At 43.9% G+C, this 21,541-nt stretch overlaps 1 protein-coding gene across 1 annotated transcript; it reads left to right on the top strand.

Annotated features, from left to right (window-relative positions):
* Positions 1-1,699: 1,699 nt before the first annotated feature.
* POLR2H (RNA polymerase II, I and III subunit H) lies at positions 1,700-8,543 on the top strand. The gene is made up of 6 exons (XM_040426804.1): positions 1,700-1,817; positions 7,068-7,153; positions 7,489-7,572; positions 7,675-7,768; positions 7,874-7,957; positions 8,086-8,543. The coding sequence occupies exons 2-6, from the start codon at positions 7,081-7,083 to the stop codon at positions 8,201-8,203; spliced, it is 453 nt and encodes a 150-aa protein (XP_040282738.1). The 5' UTR covers positions 1,700-1,817; positions 7,068-7,080; the 3' UTR covers positions 8,204-8,543.
* Positions 8,544-21,541: the final 12,998 nt, after the last annotated feature.

Below are 21,541 nucleotides of genomic sequence, written 5' to 3' on the forward strand. Positions count from 1 at the left end.
ATAGAGCAAGCTATTTCCTAGGCAGCAGAGGGACCAGGTCCTTTAGCTGCCTAGGATTTAGACTCTACCCCTGCTCTACCTGCCCGTGATGTGGCGTCCCACATGGGCGGGAGAGGCGGCTTGATGTTTGAAAAAAAGAGCGGGTCGCAGTATAAATTCTCGGGTTAGCGCGTTCCTTGGAGAGATCGGCAGATGCCTTTATGTTCTATTTTCCAAGCTCTGTTCAGTGCTGTGGAGGGTGGCGACGCTGCAGGATTTCAAACGCGTTTCGAGGTGCAGTACCTCTTCCTCAGTGGCCTGCAGCATGTGGATTATGTCATCCTTATATAGAGAGGTTGTATTAATGAGGGGAGGAGTTGTCCAAAATAATTAAAGTGGCTGTGAAAATGGATCATTCTTGGGGTATATAGGGCAATTCAGTTTGGTTGTAGCAAATCCATTTGTCACATTGAGAGAATGTGTTTAATATAATCAAATAGAATAGAAAGTAGGGATCAATTTGATGTCCACATTATATTTATTATGGGTCTGAATTTTTCTTGTTGCGTGATGCCTTGTAGAATCATGAACTATGGTGTATGTGTGGTTGGATAGGTGTGATGGTCCGTGTGAGAAAAGTGCACTGACTTGTGAATTAAGTGCAATGGAGTGTTATGTAGCTGTGTATGTGTGTTTTGTTATTCTATTAATTGCTGGTCTTGAAAAATAGTCAAGTGAAGGAATTAATTTGTGGATAAAATTGGTATTATCTTTGTTTATTCTTGGTGTGTAATGCCTGATGAATTCATAGACGATGGTGTGTGTATGGTTGGGTAAGTGTGATAGTCCGTGTATGTAAAGTGCACTGGTCTGTGGGTTAAGTGTGATAGACTGTATTGTTGCTATATTTTATATATTATTTTTTTTTCTATTGGTTACTGGTGATAGAATACTGTGAAAGAGTATATCTAGTAAGTGTGATATGTATATGATAATAAATGTTATTATGTTTTATATATTGTATTAGCTATATTATAGATTTTTATGTGTTGAGTGATTGCGGAACTGGAGGTAGGGATGAGAAAATCTAGTTGTTTTTGTGTGTTGTATATATATTTCCAGATTTTAGACTATATATCCATAATTTAAAGGGGGTAGGGATGGGGACTGGGGCCTGCTTAGGAGGGAAGATTGAGATGCTGATAATCAGCCAGACCTCGATGTAGCGTCCCAGAACGGGCGGCTGCCCCTGGGCTGTCTGTGTATTGCAGAAACCATGGATCTTGCCATGTACATTATCTGTTGCTATTGGTGATTATAGTAAACGCATGCAGATGTTTGTGTGGTGGATGGAATAGGATTGTGTTAATCATTAAGATCATACTATGATGCTTTGTGTAATATTTTGAGTGCCACCCACATTTATAGGAAAAATAAAAGTTATGGCTAAAGGATGATAGAAAATAAAAATGAAAAAACCTCCAGTATCCCAGGGGTTAAAGGGGCTGTCTATCCACACTTCATTCCATATCCAGGTCTCTACTTTACCACACTAGGATTTACTTTCCGTATACAGATCAGTCTAATGGTAGTGTGCCATAAAGGACGTAGAACACTGAGTTACATCTGCGGGACTTTTCACTGTAATGGTCTGTCTGATGCAAACCCGTTCCCTTGGCAACCAGTCCCAGTCAGAGAGAGGAAGTGACGTTTACGGATCCGGAAGTGGATGTGAAGCAGCGTGGCCGCGGCTCTGGGGAAGTCTCTGTGTACAGCTCGTGCAGGAGGCTAGGTATTTCCACACCCGGATCACTGCCCGGTCCCGCCAGCTGTATCGTGTATGTGGGTATTCCCTGCCATTATAGTCGCTTGTGTAGGAAGTTCCTAGTATGTGGAAAGCCGCAGACGGCTGTATAATGTGCTCGGCGCCTTATTATAGCTTCTGAGTTGCACGGAGCACGTGCTGTGAGATCCTCTGAGGGGTCTCCCTCATGTAACCTGCCAGGCAGAGCTGGTTGCGCAGTCCTTCTGTATTCAGGTGTATGATCCATGTGGTCACCCCTCCCCCCGCTTGGGGTTATCCTACACTCAGAGTGGCTGGACCCCTGGTGAGGTTCATACCTGGTCCCTGCAGCTGATTGGCTCCATGGCTGCCTCCTCAGCTTCTGAGTCTCTGGGAATTAACATCTTGTTGACAGGCGTCATGTGACAAGCTGCAGCGGTGACCTGTCACCCATGCGGTACATGACTGGGTCATGTGACCTGTCACCCGTGTGGTACATCACTGGGTCATGTGCTGCACAGGTCACATGTCACTGCTGCAGCTGGTCACGTGACACCCTTCAACAGGTTCTTGATTCCCAGTGACCCAGATGCCGCAGGTGTGGCGCAATGCAGTGTGTAACAAGGTAAGGCGACTTTCACACTAGCGTATGAAAAATGCTTCCATTACCATAATACAACCGCATGCATCCATCATAAACGGATCCGATTGTATTATGTCTTCTATAGCCAAGACGGATCCATCCTGAACACCATTGAAAGTCAATGGGGGACTAATCCGTTTTCTATTGTGCCAGATTGTGTCAGAGAAAACTGATCCGTCCCCATTGACTTACATGGTGTGCCAGGACGGATCCGTCTTGCTTTGCACCACATCGCGGACAGAAAAACGCTGAAAGCAGCGTTCTCGTGTCTGCCTCCAAAGCAAAATGGAGACGGAACGGAGACAAACTGATGAATTCTGAGCGGATCCTTTTCCATTCAGAATGCATTAGGAAAAAACTGATCAGTTTTGGACCGCTTGTGAGAGCCCTGAACGGATCTCACAAACGGAAACCCAAAATGCCAGTGTGAAAGTAGCCTAAGTATGAACCCCACCGCGGGTCCAGACACTCTGAAGAGGTCTGTTAAAAAAGTTTAGTGTTTGATAGCCCCTTTAAATAAAAGTTAAAAAGATACCCCGCAGATTTCAATTGCATTCCACGTCAACTGCATGTATTCTGAGTCCCATTAATCCTCAGTGGAAGTCCGCGCTGTCATTTAATTCAAAACCCCCTTAAAGGGGTATTCCCATCACATACAATGGGGGCATATGGCTATGGGCGGTGGGCGGGCTTTAGCGCTGCCCTAGCCGTTTTACTGGCTAGGGCAGCGCTAAATACCGCCCATCAGTGCCAGTGACATCACCGGGCTTCCTGGCAGCCCCATGGAGAGCCCCGGTTCGTCACCGGATCTCCAAAAAATGCCTTTGCCCTGCGCGATTTAGCGCAGGTCAAAGGAGAGCATCGGAGCATGAACTGCTCCGATGCTCAAGTCAGGGGGGCTGCCGGGGTGAAAATGGAGGTATGTCCGGGTTCAGCTCTGAACCCGGACAACCCCTTTAACCACCTCAGCCCCCAGTGCTTAAACACCCTGAAAGACCAGGCCACTTTTTACACTTCTGACCTACACTACTTTCACCGTTTATTGCTCGGTCATGCAACTTACCACCCAAATGAATTTTACCTCCTTTTCTTCTCACTAATAGAGCTTTCATTTGGTGGTATTTCATTGCTGCTGACATTTTTACTTTTTTTGTTATTAATCGAAATTTAACGATTTTTTTGCAAAAAAATGACATTTTTCACTTTCAGTTGTAAAATTTTGCAAAAAAAAACGAGATCCATATATAAATTTAGCTCTAAATTTATTGTTCTACATGTCTTTGATAAAAAAAAAATGTTTGGGTAAAAAAAAAAAATGCTTTGGGTAAAAGTTATAGCGTTTACAAACTATGGTACAAAAATGTGAATTTCCGCTTTTTGAAGCAGCTCTGACTTTCTGAGCACCTGTCATGTTTCCTGAGGTTCTACAATGGCCAGACAGTACAAACACCCCACAAATGACCCCATTTCGGAAAGTACACACCCTAAGGTATTCGCTGATGGGCATAGTGAGTTCATAGAACTTTTTATTTTTTGTCACAAGTTAGCGGAAAATGATGATTTTTTTTTTTTTTTCTTACAAAGTCTCATATTCCACTAACTTGTGACAAAAAATAAAAACTTCTATGAACTCACTATGCCCATCACGAAATACCTTGGGGTCTCTTCTTTCCAAAATGGGGTCACTTGTGGGGTAGTTATACTGCCCTGGCATTTTAGGGGCCCAAATGTGTGGTAAGGAGTTTGAAATCAAATTCTGTAAAAAATGACCTGTGAAATCCGAAAGGTGCTCTTTGGAATATGGGCCCCTTTGCCCACCTAGGCTGCAAAAAAGTGTCACACATCTGGTATCTCCGTACTCAGGAGAAGGTGGGGAATGTGTTTTGGGGTGTCTTTTTACATATACCCATGCTGGGTGAGATAAATATCTTGGTCAAATGCCAACTTTGTATAAAAAAATGGGAAAAGTTGTCTTTTGCCAAGATATTTCTCTCACCCAGCATGGGTATATGTAAAATGACACCCCAAAACACATTCCCCACCTTCTCCTGAGTACGGCAATACCAGATGTGTGACACTTTTTTGCAGCCTAGGTGGGCAAAGGGGCCCATATTCCAAAGAGCACCTTTCGGATTTCACAGGTCATTTTTTACAGAATTTTCCAGGGGCCCTAATGTGTGGTAAGTAGGTAAATGACCTGTGAAATCCTAAAGGTGCTCTTTGGAATGTGGGCCCCTTTGCCCACCTAGGCTGCAAAAAAGTGTCACACATGTGGTATCGCCGTATTCAGGAGAAGTTGGGGAATGTGTTTTGGGGTGTCATTTTACATATACCCTTGCTGGGTGAGAGAAATATCTTGGCAAAAGACAACTTTTCCCATTTTTTTATACAAAGTTGGCATTTGACCAAGATATTTCTCTCACCCAGCATGGGTATATGTAAAATGACACCCCAAAACACATTCCCCAACTTCTCCTGAGTACGGCGATACCAGATGTATGACACTTTTTTGCAGCCTAGATGCGCAAAGGTGCCCAAATTCCTTTAAGGAGGGCATTTTTATACATTTGGATACCAGACTTCTTCTCACGCTTTGGGGCCCCTAGAATGCCAGGGCAGTATAAATACCCCACATGTGACCCCATTTTGGAAAGAAGACACCCCAAGGTATTCAATGAGGGGCATGGCGAGTTCATAGAAATTTTTTTTTTTTGGCACAAGTTAGCGGAAATTGATATTTTTTATTTTTTTCTCACAAAGTCTCCCGTTCCGCTAACTTGGGACAAAAATTTCAATCTTTCATGGACTCAATATGCCCCTCACGGAATACCTGGGGGTGTCTTCTTTCCGAAATGGGGTCACATGTGGGGTATTTATACTGCCCTGGCATTCTAGGGGCCCTAAAGCGTGAGAAGAAGTCTGGAATATAAATGTCTAAAAATTTTTACGCATTTGGTTTCCGTGAGGGGTATGGTGAGTTCATGTGAGATTTTATTTTTTGACACAAGTTAGTGGAATATGAGACTTTGTAAGAAAAAAATAAAAAAATTCCGCTAACTTGGGCCAAAAAAATGTCTGAATGGAGCCTTACAGAGGGGTGATCAATGACAGAGGGGTGATCAATGACAGGGGGGTGATCAATGACAGGGGGGTGATCAGGGAGTCTATATGGGGTGATCACCACAGTCATTGATCACGCCCCTGTAAGGCTTCATTCAGACGTCCGTATGCGTTTTGCGGATCCGATCCATCTATCAGTGCATCCGTAAAAATCATGCGGACATCTGAATGGAGCTTTACAGGGGGGTAATCAATGACAGGGGGGTGATCAGGGAGTCTATATGGGGTGATCAGGGGCTAATAAGTGACGGGGGGGGGGTGTAGTGTAGTGTAGTGGTGCTTGGTGCTACTTTACTGAGCTACCTGTGTCCTCTGGTGGTCGATCCAAACAAAGGGGACCACCAGAGGACCAGGTAGCAGGTATATTAGACGCTGTTATCAAAACAGCGTCTAATATACCTGTTAGGGGTTAAAAAAAACACATCTCCAGCCTGCCAGCGAACGATCGCCGCTGGCAGGCTGGAGATCAACTCTCTTACCTTCCGTTCCTGTGAGCGCGCGCGCCTGTGTGCGCGCGTTCACAGGAAATCTCGGCCATCGCGAGATGACGCGTATATGCGTGACTGTGCGCAGCGCTGCCACCTCCGGAACGCGATCCTGCGTTAGGCGGTCCGGAGGTGGTTAATAGTAGTAATGCCCATTGTACCCCTTCACAGTAATAGTGCCCTGTGTGCCCCCTTCATAGTAGAAATGACAATTATGCCCCCTCCTTAGTAGAAATGCCCGTTGTGCCCCCTTCACATTGGCAAGGGCCCGTTGTGCCCCCTTCACATTGGCAAGGGCCCGTTGTGCCCCCTTCACATTGGCAAGGGCCCGTTGTGCCCCCTTCACATTGGCAAGGGCCCGTTGTGCCCCCTTCACATTGGCAAGGGCCCGTTGTGCCCCCTCCAGAGTCTAAATGTGGAGCGGGGAGAAGTCTTCCTGCTTAACTATTCTGTGCGGCCGGCCTGAAGGAGGGGAGGAGCGCTGAGTGGTGAGTGACAGGACTACAGCTCCCTGCGCTCCAGCAATTAGCGTTTCCATCTGTATTGATGGAAGAGCTCATTGCTTCCAGGCTCTGGCACCCCGTGAGAGCCAGCACCCTTAGCACGCCACTGCATGCAGGGATCTGGACAGCTGGCGACCGCGGTCTGCCAGTTGAGTACCCCTGGCCTATGTGGACTCTTAATGTCAGAAATTTCTCACAGCTTAGGCCTTTAACCCCTTAGTGACCGCGAACATATATTTTTTTTAAATCGCATTCCAAGAGCTATAACCTTTTTGTTTTCTCATCAATGTACTTGTATGAGGTCTTATTTTTTGCAGGGCAAGTTAAGGTTTTTAATGCACCATTTTGGGTACGTGTAATGATTGATTAAAGCCAGCTGTTTAGCTAAAACCCCCTTTGTTTACATCAGTAAAGAGACGTATTAGTGGTCACTAAGGGGTTAAGCCATGAAAATATCCAAAATTGTCTGGTTGAAGTATCTCCTTCATGAAGTATGATCTAATGTTGTCCATGTGACAAAATGGCCCTGAAGTGATCTATCTTATCTTTTTCAGAATACAATAAGTTATGGCTGGAATTCTCTTTGAAGATATTTTTGATGTGAAGGATATTGATCCTGAAGGACGAAAGTTTGATCGAGGTAAATATTTTACCTTTGGTAAGGTGGTGCTCATAAGTAATCTGCTTTGAGAGGGATTTCTAAAATTTGAATAGGTCATTGGTATCTGATCAGTGAGGGGCTGACACCCGGGACCCCACAGAACAGCTATTTGAGAAGGCAGAGGCGCCTCTCTGAGTGCTATGGCGTTCTTGCAGCTTACCAAGCACAGCGCCGTACATTGTATGTGCTTGGTATCATGCTCGACCCTATTCGCTTCTATGGGGCTGATCTGCACCTAGGCCATCTGACACCTACGTGGCAGTGAAATGGTTAAATTCTAGTTTCTCACCACATTTACATTTTTTATCTTGCAGTTTCAAGGCTACACTGTGAAAGTGAGTCCTTTAAGATGGATCTGATCCTTGATGTGAATATACAGGTTTATCCCGTAGATCTGGGTAAGTTTGGATTGCTATGAGAACTTCTAGTATAAATCATGTTTAGAAATGGGACAATGATCTATATTTTATATATTTTTACCTGCCACAATTTTTCTTTAGGTGATAAATTCCGTTTGGTTATTGCCAACACCCTGTACGAGGATGGAACGCTAGATGACGGCGAATACAATCCTAATGATGACCGTCCTTCCAGGTGCCTAAATTAAAATGATATGTAGAATATTTAATTCCATCACAATCAATTGATATATACAGTGTGTGTATATATATATATATATATCATTTTTTTTTTCCCTAGAGCTGACCAGTTTGAATATGTTATGTATGGAAAAGTTTATCGGATAGAAGGAGATGAAACGTCCACTGAAGCTGCCACTCGTCTGTAAGCATCCCTGTGAACTTCACTTTCCCATGCTAAACAATGAAACATACTTTCCATTGCTTGATTTTCATATTCATGGTGTAGCATAACCTAAATCTGGTAAACATGTTGTGTGTTTTCTTTTCTAGGTCTGCATATGTATCATATGGTGGTTTGTTAATGAGACTACAGGGAGATGCTAATAACCTGCATGGGTTTGAGGTCGATTCCCGCATTTACCTGATGATGAAAAAACTAGCCTTCTGAACCGGAAACATAAGAGATGTAGTATTTTGTGCTTTTCAGATTCATTTTACAATCTGGATTAGGCACAATAAGTGGTAGCATTTTTCCTACTATGTATGTTTTTATGTTTGTATTTAATTAAAATATATTTTTTCAATGTTTTCTATTTTTTGACACAGAAAAGAACAGGAAATTGTTCCTATAATTTCCATAAAGAGCCATGTTTTCATTCATATGAATTTAAACTTTAAACCCCACCTCATTCTTAGGTGGACTCTTATCGATCAGACCTCCTCGTATTAATCTGTAAAGTGTACATTATAAGACATTAATAAATGAAAACGTTTTTATCACATGCAAAGGTGTTTTCTGGCCTTCCTAATTTTTATTTTTATTTTTCCTGGGTATAGCACACACAGTATAGATTCTATAACGTGCCCTGTGAAAGCTGCCTTACCTACCCATGGTCTCATGGCCACATGCTCTTTTTTTTTGTCAATGAGTATCAACAAGGAATAAAATGAAACTTTATATGTGTGACTGTAATGATATATGTAAGTGATTACAAATACTATATTACAGTGAAAGGATACATATACTTGGGGAAACTGTACAATTGAAAGGAGACTCTAGTACGCTGTTGGGCCACCTCTAGCCCGGATACAAGATTAGATAACGTTGGGCATGGAGGCACACAGGTTCCATATCGGATCCTGCGGCACATTTGCCCACAGATGTTACAGTTGGCCCTGTAGATTCTGCACATTCATAGGTTGCTGAAGCCTCAGTAGGTCCCATAAATGCTTGATTGGCAATAAATCTGGCAACCAGGCAGGCCAAGTAGGTGTTGCAGTCTAGCAACTCCTGGGAAACCCTTGCTGTGTGTGGGGGCAAACATTGTCCTGCTGAAAATTCCCAGTTGAAAGCTTACCATTAGTGCTGAGCGAAGTGCGTCTCGGATCATAGATGCGAAGTCACTTTGTTCAATAATTTGTTTGAATGCTGTACGGAGACCCGTCTCTGTACAGCATACAAATGTATGGGCTTCACTGAGGTGAAATTTGTTATGTCTGAAGTCTCATGTCTCAAACCGACTGGTACCTCAGTACTGAGGCTGACTTCAGATTGCAGTTTTAAATGGTTTTCAAGTTGTACAATTGAATGCCGAAGTTTGTGAGACTTCGGACTTTCGAATTTCACCTCCGTGAAGCCCATACATTTGAATGCTGTACGGAGACGGATCTCTGGACAGCATTCAAAGGAAGTTTTGAACAAAGCGACTTTGTATCTATGATCCAAAGTGCGCTTCGCTGAACACTACCTAGAGGCAAGACGTGGCTGCAGGATGTCCTTCACATATCGCTGAGCTGTTAGTGTCTCTCGTATCACTAATAGGGGTGACTGACTGTCGTATGTGATGACTGCCCAGATCATCAAACCAGCAGTTGTGGCAGTGTGTCGCTCCACAGCAAAGGCAGGATTCAAGCACTCACCACCAAGTATCCATAACCCTAACTTGGCTTTTGTCAGATCGCAAACAGAACTTGGATTTGTTACTAAAGACGATAAGGTTCCAGTCCAGTTTTTTTTTTTTGTTCACAACACCACTGCACACAAAGGTGACAGTGGCACCCTTTCACTGGCAAGGCAACAAAGTTTTGGGAGCTCCTTGTGCTTGTCGGTGAATCAAATGATTCTCTCTACTGGTGCCATCTGGAGCTTGTTTGTGTGCCTTCACGTAACTGCTGCTCCCAAGACCTCCTGATAGCTAAGTCAGAATAGCCTAGATGGCAAGCAGTTCATTGAAACGACCATCCTGCTTCTCTGTTCAATAATGTGCCTCTTTTTAACCACTTCACATCCGGGCCATTTGCCCCTTTCCTGACCAGGCCTAATTTTGCAAATCTGACATCTCATTTTATGTGGTAATAACTTTAGAACGCTTTTACTTATCCAAGCCATTCAGAGATTTTGTTTGTTTTCTCGTGACACATTGTACTTCACGATATTCATAAATTTGAGTCAATATATTTCACCTTTATTTCTGAAAAAATCCCCAATTTACCAAAAATTTTGAAAAATTTCCAATTTTCTAAATTCTAATTCTCTGCTTTTAAAACAGAAAGTGATGCCTCATAAAATATTTATTACTTAACATTTCGCATATGTCTACTGTATGTTGGCATCATTTTGGAAATGTCATTTTTGTTTTTTAGGACGTTAGAAGGCTTAGAATTTTAGAAGGAATTCTTAATTTTTAAGAAAATTGCCAAAACCCACTTTTTAAGTACCAGTTCAGGTCTGAAGTCACTTTGTGGGGCTTACATAGTGGATACCCCCATAAATGACCCCATTGTAGAAACTATACCCCTCAAGTTTCTTAAAACGGATTTTAAAAACTTTGTTAACCCTTTAGGCATTCCACAAGAATTAAAGGAAAATGGAGATCAAATTTTTAGATTTTGGCAGATTTTCCATTTTAATCCATTTTTTTTCTTTAACACATCGAGAATTAACAGCCAAACAAAACTCAATATTTATTACCCTGATTCTGCGGTTTAAAGAAACACCCCACATGTGGTCATAAACTGATGTAAGGGCGCACAGCAGGGAGCAGAAGAAAAGGAACGCCACATGGTTTTTGGAAGGCAGATTTTGCTGAACTGGTTTTTAGATGCCATGTCCCATTTGAAGCCCCCTTACAGTAGAAACTCAAAAAAGTGACCACATTTTGGAAACTACGGGATAAGGTGCCAGTTTTATTGGTACTATTTTGGGGAACATATGATTTTTTTGATCATTCATGATAACACAAGGTGACCAAAAAATTGGTTGTTTTAGCACAGTTTTTATTTATTTTTACAGCGTTCACCTGAGGGGTTAGGTCATGTGATATATTCATAGAGCTGGTTGTTACGGACGCAGCGATACCTAATATGTATACTTTTTTTTTTATTTCACTTTAACACAATAATAGCATTTTTGAAACAAAAAAATTGTTTTAATGTGTCCATGTTCTGAGAGCTATAGTTTTATTTTTTGAGCAATTTTCTTATGTAGGGGCTCATTTTTTGCGGAATGAGGTGACTGTTTTATTGGTACCATTTTATGGGACATACACCTTTTTAATCACTTGGTGTTGCACTTTTTGTGATGTAAGGTGACAAAAATGCCTTTTTTGACACCATTTTTATTTTTTTATGGTGTTTATCGGACTGGGTGGATCACGGCAATACCAAATGTCTTATTTTTTTCTATTTTTGACTTTTTTTTTTTTTTTATTCCTTACTTGGGGAATTTTTTATTTTATTTTTACATGTGAAACTTTTTTTATTTTAACACTTTCTTTTTTTTTTTTTTTCTTACACTTTTCGTCCCCCATAAGGTCATACAACACCTCTGGGTGACATTTAACTTCACATTTTTTCCCCTCAATATTGATTTCTCCTGTAACTGGGACTGACATAGTGCTGTACAGCCTCAGTGCAGGGCTGATCGAGGTCTGTGAAAGACCGGACAGCTCCTGCACTCTCCGGCCCCGGCGGTCACATGACCGCCAGGCCGGAACAGGAAGCGCATAGCGCTGTATACACAGGAGCGCTGTGTATACAGCGATCTAGAAGGCAGGGACACCTGGTAACTGTCCCTGCCTTCTCTAAGGGTTGCCCTGCTGTCACTGACAGCGGGCAACCCGATCTGCAGCAGCACAATTAGCGTGCAGCTGCGATCTCTGAATGGACGTTCCAGAACGTCCATTCAGAGATTAACCAACCGCCCAAGGACGTTTATAGTCAATGGGCGGTCGGGAAGTGGTTAAAGTCTGTCAACTGGGCTAAATGTATTTGAGTGTCCTGTAGAGGCATAGCAGATCACTTACCAAGAGGTACAGTCCCTAAAAGTGGCCCCTGAGAGCCTTATAGGGCAGCACTTTTACACCCTCCTGTGGCATTAACCCTGTGTCTAATCAGACCATACCTGCCCGAGACATAAGTGCATGCTGAGTGTTGTGGCATTTCTATTTGGGATTGTGGTGATAGTTATCCAGAAATCAAAATTATTTTTAGTAGTAGACAACCCTACCATTTACATTCCAGTATTGGGTCATAATCTCGTCTATATTCCCGTCCCAAAGCCAGATCAGGAGATTGTAGCCATAAAATTAGTAAGATGGAACCACTTCACAGAGACCCCTATCATAAAATATAATGTCATATACCATCTGTATACAGACCAGAACCGTTAGAGGGCTCAGGAAAAGGCTAGCGTCCTTTACAGCCAAGGTCACACATGAAATCCCTATCTTGCATTATACATCAAAGAAATACGTGGCCTCATCCATATTTGGTCATGTATATGCATCTGGTATCAAAATCAAATCGATCCCAGCTCAGTAACAGTACAGGAATAAATTAGACCCTATCTGGGAAAGGATTTAACAATACACAATCACATAGCTACAGGCTAATTTCTAGGGATCGACCGATAAAGATTTTTTAGGGCCGATACCGATAATCTGTGAACTTTTAGGCCGATAGCCGATAATTTATACCGATATTCAGTGAATTTTCATTTTTTGAAAAAATAAATAATTCCTACACATCTGCTGAAAATGAATGTTTATTGTTAACGTGTATTTTTTTTATTTTTTTTGTAAATCTTTATTTTTCATATATAATTAATATTTTGGTGTTTTTTGTTTTTTTTAACTAACTATTAGCCCCCTTAGGGACTAGAACCCTTGTCCTATTCACCCCTATAGATCTCTATCAGGGTGAATAGGACCTTACACTGTCCCTGGTGCTCTGTGCACACAGCATCAGGGATGTTACCATGGCAGCCAGGGCTTCAATAGCGTCCTGGCTGCCATGGTAACAGATCGGAGCCCCAGCATTACACTGCTGGGGCTCTGATCAGAACTGCCAGTGAGGAGAAGGGGAGAGGGGGGGGGACCCTGTGGCCACTGCCACTAATGATTAATGGTGGGGGGGCGCACTGCGCCACCAATGAAGATAACTCATTAATTCATATACAGGAGGCGGGAGCTGGCTGCAGAATCACATAGCCGGCTCCCGACCTCTATGAGCGGTAGCTGCGATCCGTGGCAGTTAACACCTCAGGTGCGGCACCTGAGGGGTTAACTACAGCAGATCGCAGCTACTTGTCATAGAGGTAGGGAGCCGGCTATGTGATTCTGCAGCCAGCTCCCGCCTCCTGTTGAATTTGAATGAATGAGAGAGTTATCTTCATTGGTGGTGCAGTGGCCACAGCCCCTCCCCTCCTCTTGTCCTCCCTCCTCTCATTGGTGGCAGCGGCACAGGGGGAGGGAGACACTGCTTCCTTCTCCCCTGTGCTGCTGAGGGAACACGGAGAACGCTGAGAGCAGCGCTATCCTTGTTCCCTATACGTTATCGGTATAATCGGCAAAATAGATGCCGATACCGATAATGGTCAAAATCCTGAATATCGGCCGATAATATCGGTAAAACCCTACTAATTTCCTTTCTTGTCCCAGATAATAAAAAGGAACTTTTAATGATTCGCCTAAAATGAAGTCAGCACATTTATTAACTATTATAAGTGAGCTCTAAACACTGTGGGTTAAAACTAGCTGATGCTCATTATTAGTGCCAGATCACTATGGCTGGGAGTGCACTTCCCCACACCACCACTCTGATTGAAGTGTGCACTAGCACACACTGATCGCTTAAAGCATAGCATGTATCTGTGTATTAATCAAACACTTGAAGGCACATAAACATAAGAGGTCAGCAAACTAAAACCTAAGACTGCCCCCAACATGTTTCACCAGCTAATCTGGCTTCATCAGGGGTTTGGCCAATGCTGCCCAAACCCTGATGAAGCCAGATTAGCTGGTGAAACATGTGCCTTCAAGTGTTTGATTAATACACAGATATGCTATGCTATAAGCGATCAGTGTGTTCCAGTGCGCACTTCAATCAGAGTCGTGGTGTGGGGAAGTGCACTCCCAGCCACTGTCGAAAAAACTAAGCAATTCAATAACCGTGATCTTGCACTAATAATGAGCATCAGCTAGTTTTAACCCACAGTGTTTAGAGCTCACTTATAATAGTTAATAGATGTGCTGACTTCATTTTAGGCGAATCATTAAAAGTTACATTTTATTATCTGGGACAAGAAAGGATATTAGCCTGTAGCTATGTGATTGAGCTCAGTAACAGGTAGCAATTGGATAACTCCAGCTATCCTGCCATTACCTCTCTAATGTTTGGTACGCACATCTGCTGGATATTCGGAGGGAGTGGATGGAGGTAATATGAAGTTGCTTGGATGAATGCCCGAACATATATTTTAATACAAAGATTTTGAGGCAGACCTGGTTTACAGCAAGAGGTCATAAACACTGGGTCTTAAAAGATCATTACCATACTAACTGGCCGCCTCTTACATCACAGGCCGGATGGGGGTTTGTGGGGGAATAGACCCTTTTTAACACGTGTATGGAGGATAGCAAACTGTAATTTCTTTGGGGATCAATTCCCCAGGCCACCGGACTTAACCGTCGCTCAATGTATTAAGTCTGTTTTTATCCCTTTTATTTTCCAAACTGTTATTTTGCATTATATGTATATGTCTGTATATTTTATGTTGTATATTCCTATAATAACCCCATTGTTTGAACGCACTGTTCTTTTTTATATTAAAACTTCACTTTAATAAGAGCCTTCTTGTGTTCTAACTATTCCATGGCCTTAGACGAAGCGTTACCAATATTGGTGTATTGATCCTGGGAATGCTAGAGAGCATAGTAGGTCTTAGGCCCCTTTCAGACGAGCGGGTGTCATGCTGCGGACTCGCATCGCAGCACCCAGCCCTGCCGGGGTCGCATAGCATTATAGTGATTTATGATGCTATGTAACCCTTAGAGGTCTGGATTGTATTGGATAACACTGACATAATGCTGTCAGTGGTATCCAGTACATTCCAGGACTGAAAGGGTTATATAGCATCATAAATCAATATAATGCTATGCGACCCCGGCAGTGCCGGGAGGTCAGGCCGTGTGCTGCTCTGCGAGTCCGCAGAATGACACCCGCTCGTCTGAAAGGGGCCTAAGGCCCCTTTCACACGAGCGAGTTTTCCGCGCGGGTCCAATGCGGGACGTGAACGCATAGCACCCGCACTGAATCCTGACCCATTCATTTCAATAGGTCTGTGTACTTGAGCGTTGTTTTTCACATATCAGTTCTGCGTTGCGTGAAAATCGCAGCATGTTCTATATTCTGCGTTTTTCACGCAGCCCTGGCCCCATAGAAGTGAATAGGGCTGCGTGAAAAACGCATTGCATCCGGAAGCAAGTGCGGGTGTGATGCGTTTTTCACTGATGGTTGCTAAGAGATGTTGTTTGTAAACCTTCAGTTTTTTATCACGCGCGTGAAAAACGCATTAAAATGCATTGCACCCGCGTGGAAAAAACTGAACACAATCGCAGATAAAACTGACTGAACTTGCTTGCAAAATAGTGCGAGTTTCACTGAACGCATCCGGACCTAATCCGTCACGCTCGTGTGAAAGGGGCCTAAGGCGGAATGCACACGACCGCGTTCCGCGGCCGTGAGCGGTCCGTGGTATGCCGGCCTGGATTCCTGCTGACAGCAGGAGCGCACAGCGTCATTGGTTGCTATGACGTCGTGCGCTTCATGCCGCCGCTGCACTACAGTAATACACTCGTATAGATCATACCAGTGCATTACTGTAGTACAGCGGCTGCATGAAGCGCACGGCGTCATAGCAACCAATGACTCCGTGCGCTCCTGCTGTCGGCAGGAATCCAGGGCGGCATACCATGGACCGCTCACGGCCACGTGCATTCGGCCTAAGAGTATACTTGAGTAGGGGGGCGTGGCCTAACCGCTGATGTAGAGAGACGCATGGTGCAGAGCTCCTGGAAAGAATCCTGCTATTGATCGTTTACCCATCTCCTACCTGGCCTCGGTGACGACCGACATCATCCAGAAACCTCCCTGGAAGCTGTGGAGCACTTCGGTCACATTATGACCCGTCAGAAGCAGAGGGAGAAGGAGTGCAGGGACGGCGGCATGGACACTCCGTCTAAACAAGATGGCGCCACACACGCTACTAAACTATCCGATGTAGCGATGAAGCTGGGGAAGTTTGCCCGCACCCCAGCTGCAACAGCGAATGATCCGGAGCCTGAAGCTGGGGTATCCGGTGATGTGAGGGGAGTGGAGCCCCTAGAAGCAGCCTCTTATGCCTCAGTTGCACGGCAAAAGGTGGGTCCGGAGTTGCCGCCAGAAGTGGAGCCCGTTTCTGAGTCTACTATTGCGGATGTATATAAAATGGTGGCGCAATGTAGCACAGCCCTCACGTCCCTGAATACTAACATGGGAGGCCTCACGGAGGAAGTCTTATTAATAAGACAAGACATGCGTCAATTTAAAGAAAGAGTGGGGGAGTTGGAGGGTCGCGTCAGTAACATGGAGGACCAACTACCGCCTATTAAGAGGGACCTACAGTGTGTTATACATAATGTGTCCCTGCTCATATCTAAATCAGATCTGGAAAACCGTCTGCGACAGAATAATGTGCAATTTATTGGGATCCCGGAGCGTACTGAGGGCTCGGACCCAGTCTCGTTTATGGAAAAATTGCTGGTGGACACTATTGGAAAAGAAAAGCTGTCCCCACTCTTTGCAATAGAAAGGGCGCACTGGGTGCCATTTCGACCTCCGCCTCCGTGGGCGCCTCCGAGACCTCTCCTGATTAAGGTCTTGCACTACAGGGACCGGGACGCCATTCTTAAAGCAGCCAGGGATAACTCTGAAATTCAAATTGGCGACAGCCGCATTCTCATGTTCCCAGACTTTTCTGCTAAAATACTGAAACGGAGAGCGAAATTTCTGGATGTAAAGAAGCGTTTGAGATCACTACAATGGCCCTATTCCATGTTGTACCCGGCAAAGCTTCGGGTGGTGGCAAATGGATCCACACATATGTTTAAAGATCCGGCTAAGGTGTGTCAGTGGCTGGACACGCATGAAAATGATCGGCGCGGCAACAACACCTGAAGAGACGGTGATATCTTTCATGGGACTGTTCCTGTTTTACTTGTGTCTGTTGATGGACACCCCGCGATGCTAGGCATAGTTTTGTGGGATTATTCTGTTTTTCTAAGGTGGGAGGTTTAGTATCCTGACTTCTTGTCGGTTATATTTTTCATACTGTATGGGTTATTATGAGGTTTGGGAGGAGGGTGGGCGGACTGCCCTTTCGCATATCCAGGTGGATGCGCCCATGCTCAATTGAAAACTGCTCTCTTATCTGTGTTTCTATTGTTAACCCATGACGGTTAGGTTCACTTTGTATGTGTATGGTGTACCCCTGTTTATTAGGGTCATAACTTGCAGAATGTTCAGGGAAGTTGGGGGATGGTTGGGAGGGGGGTTATAGGGGCAGGTTCTATCTTCAATACTGCTATTAGTGGGTGGTTCTCATGGGGTTGTCGGCACCGATTTCTGTATCTGTTTATGAGTCGTCATGATGTCTTCTGTTAATATACTAGCATGGAATGTGAGAGGAATGTCGCAAGCGTCTAAACGTGCTGCTATCTTCCATGCCCTGAGAGATGTACAGCCAGCTATTGTGTGTTTATCTGAGACCCACTTGTCTGCTGACAGGACGCATTTGGCACATAAAGCATGGGTGGGGTGTGAATTTCACTCTACACATTCCACACATGCCAGAGGTGTTAGTATCTTAGTGCATACAGGGAGTGCAGAATTATTAGGCAAGTTGTATTTTTGAGGATTAATTTTATTATTGAACAACAACCATGTTCTCAATGAACCCAAAAAACTCATTAATATCAAAGCTGAAAAGTAGTTTTTAGTTTGTTTTTAGTTTTAGCTATTTTAGGGGGATATCTGTGTGTGCAGGTGACAATTACTGTGCATAATTATTAGGCAACTTAACAAAAAACAAATATATACCCATTTCAATTATTTATTTTTACCAGTGAAACCAATATAACATCTCAACATTCACAAATATACATTTCTGACATTCAAAAACAAATCAGTGACCAATATAGCCACCTTTCTTTGCAAGGACACTCAAAAGCCTGCCATCCATGGATTCTGTCAGTGTTTTGATCTGTTCACCATCAACATTGCGTGCAGCAGCAACCACAGCCTCCCAGACACTGTTCAGAGAGGTGTACTGTTTTCCCTCCTTGTAAATCTCACATTTGATGATGGACCACAGGTTCTCAATGGGGTTCAGATCAGGTGAACAAGGAGGCCATGTCATTAGATTTTCTTCTTTTATACCCTTTCTTGCCAGCCACGCTGTGGAGTACTTGGACGCGTGTGATGGAGCATTGTCCTGCATGAAAATCATGTTTTTCTTGAAGGATGCAGACTTCTTCCTGTACCACTGCTTGAAGAAGGTGTCTTCCAGAAACTGGCAGTAGGACTGGGAGTTGAGCTTGACTCCATCCTCAACCCGAAAAGGCCCCACAAGCTCATCTTTGATGATACCAGCCCAAACCAGTACTCCACCTCCACCTTGCTGGCGTCTGAGTCGGACTGGAGCTCTCTGCCCTTTACCAATCCAGCCACGGGCCCATCCATCTGGCCCATCAAGACTCACTCTCATTTCATCAGTCCATAAAACCTTAGAAAAATCAGTCTTGAGATATTTCTTGGCCCAGTCTTGACGTTTCAGCTTGTTTGTCTTGTTCAGTGGTGGTCGTCTTTCAGCCTTTCTTACCTTGGCCATGTCTCTGAGTATTGCACACCTTGTGCTTTTGGGCACTCCAGTGATGTTGCAGCTCTGAAATATGGCCAAACTGGTGGCAAGTGGCATCTTGGCAGCTGCACGCTTGACTTTTCTCAGTTCATGGGCAGTTATTTTGCGCCTTGGTTTTTCCACACGCTTCTTGCGACCCTGTTGACTATTTTGAATGAAACTCTTGATTGTTCGATGATCACGCTTCAGAAGCTTTGCAATTTTAAGAGTGCTGCATCCCTCTGCAAGATATCTCACTATTTTTGACTTTTCTGAGCCTGTCAAGTCCTTCTTTTGACCCATTTTGCCAAAGGAAAGGAAGTTGCCTAATAATTATGCACACCTGATATTAGGGTGTTGATGTCATTAGACAACACCCCTTCTCATTACAGAGATGCACATCACCTAATATGCTTAATTGGTAGTAGGCTTTCGAGCCTATACAGCTTGGAGTAAGACAACATGCATAAAGAGGATGATGTGGTCAAAATACTCATTTGCCTAATAATTCTGCACTCCCTGTAGATCTGTGCCGTTTGTTGTCCAGGAATCTTATATCGATGATGATGGGAGATTTATATGCTTAGACTGTCAGATTTTTCAGTTCAGAATTATTTTAGTGGCGGTGTATGTTCCCCCCCATATTCAGCTGAAGTTATGAGATTGATTATTACTTTTACATCGAAATTCCCGCTAGTCCTTATATTGATTGTAGGAGACTTCAATATGTATCTTAATGGCTCCTTGGATAAATTCCATAATGGGTCGGGAACATACACTGACACTCCCACTTACCTGGCACGATTGATATCGGAGGTGGATCTATGTGACATTTGGAGAACCATAAACCCTGGGCGGCGTCAGTATTCATGCTACTCAGCATCACATAGCTCATTGTCCAGAATAGATTTAGCAATTGGATCCTTATCCTTAGTAACCCTGACAAGGGGAATCTCATAATTGCCTCGTAGTTTATCTGACCATTCCCCATTATTGATTACCTTGGAGGTGGGTAAATACTTACGAGCTGTTAGACCTGTTTGGCGTCTAAACCCATTCTGGTTATCAATAGTGGATACTGGAACTGAGATCTCTGGAGCCATTACTGACTTTTTATCTATTAATGTGGGCTCGACGTCAATGGCTATGGTATGGGATGCCCTGAAGGCATATGTCAGAGGGGTATATATTAAGCATATTAGTATAAGAAAATCTAAGAGTCGTGTTCTGGAGGCCAGATATGTAGAGCAGCCCACACTGTCTAATGAAGCACAATGGAAAGAAGCCCAAAAACTTCTGAGGGAGCATATACAAACTAGGGCAGAGGATAAACGCTTATTTATGACTCAGAGATATTTTGCTGAAGGGGAAAGTGCAGGTCAATTGTTAGCTACTGTGACTAAAGCACAACAAGGTCCCTCCTGTATAGCCTCGCTCAAAGGAACTGGTGGGCAATTGGTAACGGGAGATGAGAACATCCTGGAAGAATTTTACGCTCACTTTGGGGAGGTATATAGGTCCAGACTGGTCACTACTGAATCTGGTTGATCTAGTTACTTGGAAGGGATCACTGTCCCTGTCTTATCTGAGGAAAATAGATCACTTCTTGAGGAGGACATAACCCTGGAGGAATTTGAGTTGGCGTTGAACTCCATACCCAATGAGAAGGCGCCTGGTGGGGACGGTCTTCCTGGGGAGTTCTATAAAAAGCATGGAGAGTTATTACTTCCACACCTTTTAACGGTCTTTAAAGATGCTTACCGTACTGGTAGATTACCCTATTCCATGAGAGAGGCGATAGTTGTGGTGATACCAAAGCCTGGTAAAGACCCCTCACTAGTGGATTCATATAGGCCCATCTCTCTCCTGACAGTGGATGTAAAACTTCTGGCCAAAGTTCTGGCCAATCGATTGTCTAGGGTCATTCAGTCTATTATTCATGATGATCAATCTGGGTTCATGCCTGGAAAATCCACGGCATTGAATCTTAGGCGGCTGTTCTTAAATCTCCAGTTAGAAGGGAGGGACATTCAGGACAGTAGAGCTGCTGTGGTCTCACTTGACGCTGCCAAAGCTTTTGACAGCGCCGAGTGGGAATATCTATGGGCAGTCATGACTAGGATGGGCTTTGGAACTGTTTTTTTGAAGTGGGTTAAGCTCTTATACTGTGAGCCTAGGGCTAGAATTAGAGTGAATGATCATCTTTCGCCAGCAATCGCTCTGGAGAGGGGGACGAGACAAGGTTGTCCGTTATCCCCCCTGCTATTTGCAATAGCAATTGAACCATTGGCATGTCTTCTGCGGTCTACTCCTTTGATGGAGGGGCTAGTGAGGGGCTCTATTGAGGAACGCGTATCGTTATACGCGGATGATATGCTGATCTATGTAAATAACTTAGAGGAATCCATGGACCCTATAATATCGATAATATCTCAGTTTAGTGACCAGTCTGGACTTCTCATAAATTGGGATAAGTCCGTGATTCTCCAGTATCTTCTCAGATGCCGTCTCGTTCTGATAATTTCTCTGAGCTCAAAGTGGTGCGCTCCTTTAAATACCTTGGAGTGACAG

This window comes from Bufo bufo, chromosome 4, assembly GCF_905171765.1.
Source record: "Bufo bufo chromosome 4, aBufBuf1.1, whole genome shotgun sequence".
NCBI lineage: Eukaryota > Metazoa > Chordata > Amphibia > Anura > Bufonidae > Bufo > Bufo bufo.

What these genes read in the sequence shown, in the direction of transcription:
- POLR2H (XM_040426804.1), top strand. Translation starts at nt 7,081, where the DNA reads ATGGCTGGAATTCTCTTTGAAGATATTTTTGATGTGAAGGATATTGAT. An exon ending in GGTTTATCCCGTAGATCTGG is followed by an intron (nt 7,573 to 7,674) that starts GTAAGTTTGGAT and finishes ATTTTTCTTTAG; the next exon opens with GTGATAAATTCCGTTTGGTT. An exon ending in ACTGAAGCTGCCACTCGTCT is followed by an intron (nt 7,958 to 8,085) that starts GTAAGCATCCCT and finishes TTTCTTTTCTAG; the next exon opens with GTCTGCATATGTATCATATG.